Below are 12,207 nucleotides of genomic sequence, written 5' to 3' on the forward strand. Positions count from 1 at the left end.
CTGGCCGCAGCAACTTCACGCAGTAATAGCAGCATCCGTCTCCATCAAGTCGTCCCAGAAGCTGAAGAAAATCCTGGAGGCAAGTGGAATTTCTCTCTGCGGTGACGAGGCCAAAAGCCGATCACCGGCCCTGGTCCTTCGGGTTTCTGTGCCCGGGAATGCGCTAATGTGTGTGTCCTCCGCCTCTTCCTCCTCCAGATCATCTTGGCTCTCGGCAATTACATGAACAGCAGTAAAAGGGGAGCTGTCTACGGCTTTAAGCTTCAGAGTTTAGATCTGGTGAGTGGCCGGAAGGGCAGAGGGGCAGTCCAGAAAGGGAGAAACTGGCGGAGTCTGGCCTCTGGCTGGGAGGAAGGGAGGGAAGGAGGGCCGACTTGGCTCCTGGAGGAGAGGGTTCCCGAGGCCAAGCTTTTCGGGCTCTCCTGGGCCTTCCTAGAAGGGGTCCTGGGGTCACGGCCGCCTTTCGGGAGGGGGGACTTGAGGGGATTCCAGACAGAGGAGGAAGATCCGGGATGGAGGAGGGAAGTGGGGCAAGTCAGTTGGGTCTCTGGTTCGGGGGTCCAGGTTTAAGTGCGGCGAAGATCAAAATAGGTATCTGACCAGTGACACCAGTGACCCGAGATGAAAGCTGGGAAAACGCGCCTCCGCCCCCGTAGCTGACTTTCCCTGCCACCCAATCTGGCGGCCCGTGTTCTCTCCCCCTCCTCCGTCGCTTCTTCCCCTCTCCCTCACCCCCGGCTGTAACCGAAGCCGAATCCGTGGGGAGATGGGCAGGGGTCGTGTCTGGCGGGAGGGGCTGAGGCGGGAAGACCCTGGCCCTCTTTGAGGCCGTGCCCCTCACGTAGCCTTGGGGATGGGGGTTCCAGGACAGTGGGTCCCGGAGGAGCTCAGACCAAGGGGCACCTTCCAATCTAAGGGGATCCTGGGATCTGAGCCCAGCGGAAAGAGGTAAAGGCTCTCGGGTCACCTGAGATGACCGGCCGGTAGAGCCTGGACCCCTCCTCTCCCGCCCAGTAATGATGCGGCGGCGGCGGCGGCGGCGGCGGCAGCAGCGAGAACAGCTCTCTTCCGCCCGGCTTAACACCCCTGCCGCCTTTCCCCTTGTTTCCAGCTCTTAGACACGAAATCCACAGACCGAAAGCAAACCCTGCTGCACTATATATCGAACGTGGTGAGAGAGAAGTATCAGCAGGTGGCCCTCTTTTACAACGAGCTTCATTACGTGGAGAAAGCCGCGGCAGGTACGGGGGATGTCTCGCACGGATGGCGGTCCTCGCATCCTACCTCCCCTAGCCCTCGAGGCCCTTCAGCCAGGCACGTGGGATTTAGGGAGTCCCGGTGGTGCGCGGAGCACCGTCCCGAGCGCTTGGGAGAGTACAGTACGACGGGGTGGAAAGGCACGGTCCCCGTCCACGAGGGGCGGTTTGCCGCTCGAGACCCTAGGATTTAGGAGAGGGAAAGGGGGCGCGGGCCGGATTCCCCCCTCGACGGGCAGCGCTGCAGGAAGCAGCGCGGCGGCTCTGCCCTGTCGACTAAACCCCATCCGAGCCTTTGTCGAGCACTGTTCTAAGCGCCGGGGTAGATGCGAGGTCACTGGGTGGGATCGAGGCCCTATTCCAACTAGGGATCGCTGTCCAGTAGGTGGGAGAACAGATACCGAATCTCTGTTTTGCAGTTGAGGAAACCGAGGCACAGCGAAGCTAAGCGAGTTGCCCAAGTTCACACATCGGGCAAGTGACAGAGCCAGGATCGGCACCCGGATCCTTTGGCTCCCGGGCCTGGGCTTTTGTAATAATTACGGTATCGGTTAAGTGCTTGCTATGTTCCAGGCACTGTAATGTATCCACTGGGCCACACTGCTTCCCAGGCCTGAATAGAGGACTCCTGAGGCCTCTGCACAGTGAAAGGAAAAGGGGGAGATCGGGGGGAGGTTAGTGGGTTTTGGTGTGCGTGTCTTTCTCTTCCTGTGCAGGAGGGAGGGGAAGAGGGATTCTGGTACCGGTGTGCATGGCTATCGTAAGGGGATGGGGCAGGTGGGTGTATAAGTCCAGGGTGGGTATAGTGGCGCCATGTTAGGAGCAGAAGGGGTTGTGTCTGAGTTGGAAAGAAGATTCAGTTTTCTTTCCACGGGGCTGCAACTGACTAGGGAGAAAGGAAGGCAGAACCCACATCGTGCTGGAGGAGATGGGACACCTGAGTCCAGGAGGTGATTTCGACCTGGGTCCCGTCCCAGGTCGAAAACACCGACAATCGAGGATCAACGATCCCGCTCTCGGGAGTCCAGCCATCGCCCAACCTTGTCGGGACACCCCCCCCGCCCCCCCCCCCCCCCCCCCCCACACCTCTCTTCCCCCGTATCGGCCCCCAATCCCGCCTTCCCCTAGCTGATCTCTCCGAAAGCTGCCGAGGACTCCGGCGAGTCCACAGAATCCCCCAGGGACCCTCCCGTGGTTCCCGGCCAAGACCTCTTTCCTCCTGCCTCAGTGTCCCTGGAGAACGTCCTGTTGGATGTCAAGGAGCTGCAGCGGGGCATGGATCTGACCAAGCGGGAGTACACCATGCACGACCACAACACCATGCTGAAGGAATTCATTCACAACAGTGAGGGAAAACTCAAGAAACTGCAGGACGATGCCAAAATCGCCCAGGTGAGGACCGGCTCTGGCTCGAGCCGGGTGGTCAGCGAGGACCGGGAGCGGGAAGGAGGTGGAGGGAGGAGCGTTCCGTCCCTTACGCCCCATCCGAGGGGGATGTGGGGAGGTCATCTCTTGCGCTAGAACAGGCTTGCCGATAACTGTGCACCGGGGTGGATACAGGATGAGCAAATGATAATAATAATAATAGATTTAAATTCGTACAGTGTGCCAAGCACTGTATTGAGCACTGGTGTAGGTACGAGGAGATGACAGTGATGATAAACAAGCATAATGGTATTTGAGCTTTACTCTGCGCCGAGCACTGTATTAAACCCTCGGGGAAATGCAAGGTAAGCAAATGATGCCAGTAATGACGATACTAATACTACCGGCGGCATCTGTGAAGCGCTTGTGCCTCGCAGGCAGGCACCGTACCGAGCGCTGGGGTAGAGAGCGTATAAGCGGAAGGGACGCGGTCCGTGTCGTGTCCCGCTCGGGCTCCCCCGGGGCCCCGGGCAGGGAGAGCAGATGGCGGCATAAAGCCGAGGGAACTCCGCGTGCCTTGCAGGATGCCTTCGATGACGCCGTGAAGTACTTCGGAGAAAACCCCAAGACCACCCCACCCTCCGTCTTCTTCCCGGTCTTCGTCCGATTTGTGAAAGCCTACAAGGTGAATGGAGACTCACGGTGCCCGCCTGGGGCTGGGATGCCGGCGGTGGGGCAGGAGCCGGCCTGGGGCCGCGAGGGCCGCGGATTCCGCTCCCGGGCCAGCCTGGGGACGCTGAAGGGGGGGCCCGCTTGGGCCGGGGGCGCCGATCACTCGGTCGGCGGCGTTTACGGAGCACTTGCTGGGGGCGGAGCACCATACTAAGCGCCTGGGAGAGCGCGGCAGAACAATAAACGGACACATTCCCTACCCACAGCGAGCTGACATCTAGAGGGGCAGACGGACGTCGGTAGAAATAAGTTACGGATATGTACCTAAACGCCGTCCCGGGCTAGCTTTCTGCAGGGGAGAAAAGGGTCTGGTCACGTGAGGCTTTTGAGTCTTTTTGGCAGGGTTGGGACAGATCTCTTCTCACCACGTAGGTTGGTGAGGTGATCGAGTATTCGGGGTTCTGTTGGATCTCCTCAGCGACCCAGACCTGGGTCCCCCTGGCAGGGCAGGAGTGGGCACGTGGGACCCCTGGATCCCACGTTAAACCCCAGCAGGGTTCCTTGAACCCACCTCCGCCCTGTGCGACGGCTTGTCGATCCCACCAAATTTCTTGGCTCTTTGCCCGCAGCAAGCTGAGGAGGAGAATGAGCTGAGGAAGAAACAGGAGCAGGCCCTCATGGAGAAACTCTTGGAGCAAGAAGCGCTGATGGAGCAGCAGGACCAAAAGGTACGAGGTCCGGGACCGCAGAGAGTTGGAGGAGGGCACCTGGGAAAACGGCGCGTCCGTCACCACCCTACTCAGCCGTCCCAGGTGCCCAGCTGAGCCACGTCACCCTTATGGAGATCCTCCACCCTCCCTCAGAAACACAGCCCCAGGGTTTAAGAGCCCGCGGAGGCGTGGCGTACGCTCAGTCAGTGGTCCGTTGGAGCGCCCGCTGTGTGCTGAGCACTGTACCAAGCCCTTGGGAGAGTCCACTATAACAATATAACAAAGGTACGGGACACCGTCCTCGCCCTCAGAGAGCTTACATTTCCTCGTCCTGCCGTCCTGAGGGCAACGGGGAATACCCAGGGCTGCTCGTTGGCTTCGGGGGGGTAGGGAGGAGGTGAAGTCCTATAGGACTGTGTCCTTTTTTTTTAAAAAAAATAAATAGTCCAAGGATGACTCTTTCCCCTCCCACTTTGGAAACGTGACTTTCGTGGCCGGTGGTATTACTGGTAACGAATGATACTTCCTGAAAACCTGCTCGATGCGGTGCCCTGGGCTCAGTGCTGGGCAAGTACAAAAATAACGATAGTAATAACAATGACGATGATGGCACAACAGAAGCACCATCGATCAGTCAAAATCCTTGCCTATGAGGAGCTTTCACTCAGTCGGGGAGACGGGCATAGAAATAGTCCCAGGCGGTGGAATCGGAATATATACGAAAGACTGGTCCAGTCCAACGGACCTACGTCCGCAAGCTGCCCGCCGCTCTCCTGTGGGTAGGATGTGGGGGCGGGGCGGCCCACAGACCGACCCCATGGGGGTCCCCGGGTCCGCTTCCCCCTCCCCCCGCCCCCCCCCGCCTCCGACCGGCCTGACGGCGGCCTGGGCCTCCTCCCGTCCTCGCAGTCTCCGTCCCACAAGACGAAGCGGCAGCAACAGGAGCTGATCGCGGAGCTGCGGAGGAGACAGGTCAAGGATAACAGACACGTGTACGAGGGGAAAGACGGCGCCATTGAAGACATCATCACAGGTAAAGGCGACGTGGCCGGGTCGCCCGGCGGATAGCCCCCGCCCCGCCCCCGGGGAGAGGGAGGGAGGGAGGGATACCCCATCCCGTGGATGTTCTGGGTCCCCGGACCCGTCAGGCAGGGTTCCTTCTTGGCTGGCTTAGGTCGTTGCTCCCTTCAGAGGGGCCGAGACCAAGCTGCCGACATCGGTTTCCAGTCCGCACCTCCTCCCCGCTCCCTTCCGCTGGTCCCCGATCAACCAGAGCAGAGGTTTTAGCCGCGGTGATCTCTGAGGCCCCGATGGCCCTTGGTCACTGAGGTGGCCACCCGTCAGCTGCACTCCCGCAGGAGGGCGCTTGCCTCTGGCATGGATGCGAGGGAGGGACCTGTAGGGACCCTCCTTCCTTTCCGAAGGAAGTGTTGGTTGAACCGGTCCGGAGTGGTAACGGGACCCTGCTCCTCGGGCATTTCGGGAGCTTCGATGAGGACAAGACTCCGCCCCCGGCCTCCCTTCCCACCGTCCCCACCATCGATGGGATCTCTGGAGTGCTCACTGGGTAGAGAGCACTGTACTAAGCACCCGGGAGAGTACGGTCTAACCGAGTCCCTACCCACAGCGAGCTGATGGTTTAGAGGTGGAGTGCAGAGGATCAGGGCAGCAGCGGCGTAGAGTACGGAGCGAAGCGGAGATAGGCCAGAGGCAGGGAGACCAGAGAGGAGACCGTTAACGGTAGTCGGACCTCGACGGTGACGAATGCTTGAACCGGGATCACGGCTGTTTGGGCGGAAGATGGACGGCGGACCTGGGAACCTTTCGGTAACAGGGATCGGCAGGATTTAGCAGTCGATCGGAGGCGAGAGCCGAAGCGGTCAACGCCGTACCCGTTCTCCCTCCTTACGCTCTATCCCGTCTCAATCGACCCATGGTATTTACTGAGCGCTTATTGTGCGCAGAGCACCGCCCTAAGAGCTCGGGAGAGGACCATGCAACAGAACTAGCAGACACCCTCTCCGCCCCTAACAAGCTTACCGTCTTGCGTCAAGCCGAAGGTCGGCACGACGCTCGGAACGTAGCGGGCGCTGACCCTATACCCTCCACTGTACGACTCAATGGCTACGTCAAGGTGGCGGGTTTAGGAGGACGACGGTGCCTTTGACAAAAATGGGACGCTGGGGAGGAGGTGAGAGGTTCGGTTTGGGGTGTGCCGAGTTTGGCGTGCCGGACGGCCGTCTAAGCGGAAACCCAGGGCCCTAATTTTGGGACCGACGTAGACCGTCCTTTACGGGCACCTGGAGCGCCGCACTGACCCCCCCCAGGAGGCGTTCCCCCAAATCCAGGGACAGCAACGCCACAGCACCGGCCCCCGTGCAGACCGAGCACTCTAACCGACGTCTCCGGCAGCTGGTCTGTACTCTCAAAACCCTTCGGCACGCACCCCAGCCCCACGGCTCTTAACGTACGTTTTCTTACACTCTGCCGCTTTCCTTACGTGTCATTTATATTCGCCTCCGTCTCCCCCTCCGGACTGAAGTTCCTTGTGGGTGGGGGGGGGGGGGGGGCGCGTCTAACGCCACCGTTGCAGTACAGTCTCCCAAGTGCCCGGCACAAGTGCTCTGCGCGCGGCAGGCGCTCAGTAAACACCATCGGTGATGATGGTTGAAGTCCTTGGTCCCCAAGTCTCCGTGCCCGGACGGGGGCTGGCCGATCCAAGGGGACGGGGTCCTCCCGAAGCCGGCTCGGGGCTCTAATGATCACGTTAGTGCCGTTCAATCAGTGGTATGTATTGAGCAAATACCACACTGCACCAAATACCTGGGAGAGCACAAGGCGATCCGGAGTTGCTAGACACGTCCAGAGTTACCAGACCCGCCCCCTGACGACAAGCTCACGGCCTAGAGGGGAAGACAGACTTCAATATAAATACGTTCTACGCGGTGCTTTCTAGACCCGCACCTAATTGTTGTGGGGCTGAGGCAAATACCAAGCGCCCGAAGGTGGCAGTGTTTTAAGAGCTTGCCGTGTGCGGAGCACTGTACTGGACGCTTGCGAGGCTAGAAGAGGGACGGTTCCCCATCTCCCGAGCCCCTTCCGCCAGGGTTAGCGATACAGGGAGCAGAGCGCCGTCCCCATCCTTGAAGTTTCAAGGATCCGGGGCTCCCCGCGGTGGAGGCCCGAACTTCCGGACGGAAGTTCACCAGCAAGGATGCCGCTGGAGCCAAGCGAGGGGCCGAGCCCTTCCTCGGAAACGCCACCGGCTCCGCCCCCCAGGTGGGACCGCCTGCCGGCCGCGCGGATTTCCACCGGTCCCGCTGCCCCACCGCGAGCGCCGGGGACCGACCTCGGTCGTCCCTTCCGGCCGGGTGCCCGCCGGGTGTTTGGCTCGGCTCTTTCAGTGTGGATGTGGACACCCCTCCCTCTCCCTCCTTCTCTCTTCCCGCCCCCCGCCCTCCTCTCTCCGCTCCCGCTTCCCCCGGCCGCCCGACGCGCCTCCCGGCTCTGAACCCGTGGGTCTGGGTATTTGGTCCCCGGTGCCGGGGCCCCTTAACCGAGCACTAACCTCGTACTAACCACGGCTCTCACGGTGTTCTGTTCTGTCTGTCTGTCTGGCTGTTGTCTCCATGCAGTGCTGAAGACCGTGCCCTTTACTGCCCGCACCGCCAAGCGGGGCTCTCGGTTCTTCTGCGAGCCCGTTCTCACTGAGGAGTTCCATTACTAAACTCTCCCTCTTTCACACCTGGCGCTCTGACAAGGTTGCTGTAGGTTTTCCGATCTTTTCCGCTCTTCTGCCCGGTTCGGAGGCAGGGGGGCCGCCGGGTTGGAGAGCCCGTGTCTCGACGTCCCCCCGGGAGTTGTTTCGTGTCGTCGCCTCGTCGCATGGTCTCGCGTACCCCGTCGGTTCACGGCCCCCTCCCCGGTCACCCTCTCCCCTCCCCGGCATTCCCACCCCGTCTGTCCGGTCGCCCTCGCCCTCCCCGCATTTTGCATCTCGGGGTCATCTGGGCTCCGGCCTCGAGAGCCACAGAACAGCAAGCGTCGGATGCGGCCCCGCGTTCCCCGGGGCGGGCGGGGGGCGGGGGGGGGGGGCGGGGGGAGGGGGAGGCCGGTTGGGAATTCTGCTCGAGAGGAAGTCCCACCGAGCAGAAAACCCCGAGCCTCGAGCCCGCGGCTTCAGTGGGAAAGCGATTCAATTTTTCCGCTTCCGGTTGGGGCCGGTGGCCGTCTCGGTCACCGGCGGGGACGGTCCGCTTGCTATTCTATGGCCCCCGCCGGCCCGCCCGGGTGACCCGGTCTCAGCCACGTGCATGAAGGCACCGTTCCTCCCTCCCCAGAAAGTGGGCCCACCTGGGGGTGCATGAGCCGCCCCGCATGATCCCGGGCCCGGGGGGAGCCCTTTAGAGTCCCAGCCTCCGGACCTCGCCGAGTCCGGCCCGTGGCGTCCGAGCGGGGAACGGGCCCCCCCCCGGCCCCCCCCCCCCCCCCCCCCGCATCCCGGCGGGGCTCGGTTTCAAGGTCTGGGCCGCCGGGGCCCTGCCCGTGCCGTCCCTCGGGGCTCCCGACGGCCGAGCGAAGCCGGGCTTCGGACCGCGGCGGGGTCCCCGGCCGCCTCGGATCTCTTCCCCGGGCGGCGGTCGGACTTGGGGAGGAGACTCTCCGTCCCGCGGCGGCTCAGCCCCCGCCCCGGCGGGTGGCCCGGCCGCCCTTCGGGCGGCCTCAACGGGGGGCGTGAGATCTCACAGCGAACCGGGGCTGGCTCTGCCCCACGACCGGGCCCCGGGGCAAAACCCACACTGCTGACTTAGGGCCCCGCTCTCTTCCTCCTCAAAGGCAGCAGTCTGGTCTCCCATGCCGCCTCGGCACTCCCGCTCCCACTAACCCGTTCGAGCGCTCCTCCTCCTCTTCCCGCCCCGCCGCCGGGGACCACCGCGCTGCCCGAGGACCTTCCCGGAGCCGGCCTTCAAAGCGGCTTGGAAGCGGGGGGCCGGAGCCCCGGGGTGGACGGGCGGGGGCGCGCCGTCTCGGCCTCTCCTCGCCGCAGCTGACCTCCGCCTCCCGCGGCCCGGCTTCCGCCTCCGGCGCCGGGAAGGGAACCTTGAACGCCGAGTTGAGTTGCTATCCATGCCCATCCCATTTTTACTTAACCATCATTTTGTGTTTGTTTTTTTTTTTTTTTCCGTTTAGCCTTAAAGAAGAATAATATCACTAAATTTCCAAATGTTCACTCGAGGGTAAGGATTTCTTCTAGCACACCGGTGGTGGAGGATACACAGAGCTGGCAAGCATCACTTTTTACTTAGCTTCCTCCTCTCTCTTTATGCCAGAACCGATGGCTGATAAATATGGCTCTGGGTCACTGTGGTGAGTCTGCCCTGGGAGTAGTCTCTCAGGGCAGTGCCTGGGGAAGCGCCTTCCTCTTTGCTCTCTGGCTTTCCCCCCTCTTCCATCTGGTGGCCCGGGTGCCGTGGTGATCTGATCCGTTTCGCTCCGGGGACCGTCCGGGATCTCTCCCCCGTCCTCTCCGGCCCATCCCGTCCGCGGTCGGTCCCGGCCCGGGGGAGAGGCCCCCGCAGTCGACCAACGGGCTTTTTCTCAACCGTAGAAGGTGCTGCCTCCCGGAAGCCTCCCTCCGGGACCGCTTGGAGCCCGCTCCCGGGCATCCCTCCCTCGTCCCTCCCCTTCTCCCCCGGCTCCGCTCCCCCCGCCAGGGACCGGACGACACGTACCGCGTCGGGGAGCCGAGACCCTCCCGCCACCCCTCTGGAGACAGAGGGGTGGGGGGGGGGGGCGGAGGGAGACCCACAGCGGTAGGGGAGGCGAAGACCCGAAGGACAGGGAGCGGGGTGGGCCTTTCAGGAGGCCGGCTGCCCCGCGCCCCTTCCCCGAGGCTGGGCGCGGCCGCTTAGAACGGACGCGCCGACGGTCGGGCGAGGGAGGACGGGGGCCCGGGCCCGGGAAGCGGCCCGCCCCGGCACCCGCTCCCCGCGGAGCACGACACCCCCCCGTCCCCCGGGGCCGGTGACCTAAAGCTTCCCCCCGGAGCTCGGGGCCCCACGCTTCTCCGGCCACTTCGGGGTGAGGTTAAAGGCCCGAAGACCCATTTTGCCGCGCTCCGGCCTCAGGCTCGCCGAGGCGGGGGAGAGCCCTCTGCCCCAGCGCCCCCCGCCCTCCCCCGAGCCGCTCTGATGGGCGCCGGCGGGACTCGGTCTGCCGCAGAGCCCGGTGCGCGGGGGAAGGGGTCGCTCACCTCTGATGGCCTCTCTCCTCCCGGCAGATCTTCGAAGCCAGCCATACCGACGAGCCGACGCGGTGAGGAGAAGCGTGCGGCGGCGCTTCGACGACCAGAACTTGCGCCCTGTGAACGGTGCTGAGATAACCATGTGAGCAGGAGCCCCGAGGGTGTGCTTCGAGGAGACGTGAGCCTCCCCCCGCCCACCCCTCCACCCACCCTCCTCAGCCCCCCTACCCGCCGGGACTCGGAGCCTGCCCGCGCCCGGGAAGCATCTAGCCGCGCACGCTCTCGTCCGCTCCGCCGTACTTAACAAGTGCCTAAACCGGGAGAACCCGCTCAGCTTAATCAAAGCAATAGGACTCGATTTGACTGGCTACCTTTTTACACCCGGCCGTCCGGCCGGCGTCTTTAACCCCAGCGTCGCGTCGGACCGTCGGTCGTCTGCGACCGAGGGATGGGCCCGCCCCGGCTCCTTCCCTTGGGCCTCCCACCGGCTGGCACCCGGCCCGGCCCGCGGGCGCCGTAGACCCTCCCGCTCGGAGCGGGCTTCCTTCCACCCTCCCCGCACGTCCCCGAAGACCGGTGGGCTTGGGCCGTGCAGGAGGGGGCTGGAAGGAGCCACGGTGGGACCCACCTCGCCTTTCGGCCCCTTCTCCGGGTAGAAGGGCGACCCTGGGACCGCGGGGGACCCCTTAGAGAGCCGCCTCCTACCTTGCCCGGGTCCAGCGGAGGCCGGGCCCCGTGGCCGTGTCTCACGGGACCCATCCCCTGGATGAGAGGCGGCTTCCGAGTAACGTGTATTTATTAATTAGCACTAAGTTCTGTTAACATCTCAGTAATCAGTATTAGGAGGGCAGAGGACGGGCGCGGGCCGGTCCCGGGCACAGAGAGAGAGTCGGGGGCCGGGGGCGCGGCCGCCCCGCCGACGGACCCCGCGCCTCCGGCCGAGCCGAGAGGCACCGTGTGGCCGTTCGTTTACCTCCGACAATCGCGTTCGGGCTTCTCTGCCGGTGTGGTGCGCGCGGGTGGCCGCGCGAGGGAAACGGCGACCCGGGCCCGGGGACGGCTGGGAAGAAGGCCGGCGGGGAAGGATGACGGCTAACCCCCCGCCCCCCCCCCCCGGGCTCCGGGCCGGGGACCCCGGGGCCCGGCCCCTCTCGGGCGGGGCCCTCCATCGATTCCAAAGTCAAAAACTGGACCGAAGCTTAAATTGTGCTTTTGGAGAAGAGACAGTCTGCTTCTGGCTTACCTTTCTTGGTAGCACTGCGTCGATATGTTAATTGTAAAATTTACTGTATAGTATTTAACCACTGAATTCCTTTATTCTTTCCATTGTGCTTACGTGAGCCCCTGGTGACGGTCCTATTTTCCTCGGATAATGTGTAGTTATATAATGTTTTTAAATGTACAGATATTTTGCTACAGAATTGGTGCAGTTTTTTATGGTTTTTACACTTCTCTTTAATTCCCACTTTAGCCTCTGGGTAATACTGTAAATATTGTTTAAAAAAAAAAAAATGCATCAGCCTGTGCTATACAATCTGAACGTTATTTTAACTTATAGTTTGTTTTTTTTTTTATATTTAACTACGAGGACAGTTGGGGGATCCGAGTTTTACCACCTTAGACTTCTGCTTACTAGTGACGGAGAGTTGACTGCCTTTGGCGCACGTATTTTCCAAAACGTGTCCTCCGGGCTGACGAGAGCCCAGCAGGGTTTTTGTCCCGGGTGGTTGGTGCGAGAAAGGGGCCGGCCTGGGAAGCCGGTGTCCGGCCGCGGCGAGGCGAGACCGGGTGTTGTACGAGCAAGCCTCATCCCGCGGGCTGCCGTGATCTTTCTCCTTTTTGTACCGGGCCTGCTTCCTAGCGATCTTAGAAGTGTTTTATTAAAGCGGTTCATGTTACTTTTCTGGTCTGTTCATGGCATATGAGCGAATAAACTATTTACACTACTATCCACTACTAA

The 12,207-nt window shown here is 62.3% G+C and overlaps 1 protein-coding gene across 7 annotated transcripts in view; it reads left to right on the forward strand.

Moving 5' to 3' along the window:
* The window catches only part of FMNL2 (formin like 2), a 216,364-nt gene extending 204,157 nt beyond the window's left edge, over positions 1-12,207 (forward strand). For 3 of the 7 annotated variants that reach the window (XM_029071848.2, XM_029071856.1, XM_029071857.2), the window contains exons 19-26: positions 11-79; positions 199-279; positions 1,112-1,241; positions 2,485-2,648; positions 3,205-3,306; positions 3,923-4,021; positions 4,913-5,036; positions 10,284-12,207. In XM_029071848.2, the coding sequence (XP_028927681.1) occupies positions 11-79; positions 199-279; positions 1,112-1,241; positions 2,485-2,648; positions 3,205-3,306; positions 3,923-4,021; positions 4,913-5,036; positions 10,284-10,393 (879 nt within the window). In that variant the 3' untranslated portion in view covers positions 10,394-12,207. Of the gene's footprint in view, positions 1-10; positions 80-198; positions 280-1,111; positions 1,242-2,484; positions 2,649-3,204; positions 3,307-3,922; positions 4,022-4,912; positions 5,037-7,638; positions 8,066-9,193; positions 9,288-10,283 lie in introns of those variants that run through there. The other 4 variants (XM_029071852.2, XM_029071849.2, XM_029071851.2 and 1 more) reach the window with 4 other exon arrangements.

The sequence above is a fragment of the Ornithorhynchus anatinus genome, chromosome 9 (genome assembly GCF_004115215.2).
Source record: "Ornithorhynchus anatinus isolate Pmale09 chromosome 9, mOrnAna1.pri.v4, whole genome shotgun sequence".
Lineage (NCBI taxonomy): Eukaryota > Metazoa > Chordata > Mammalia > Monotremata > Ornithorhynchidae > Ornithorhynchus > Ornithorhynchus anatinus.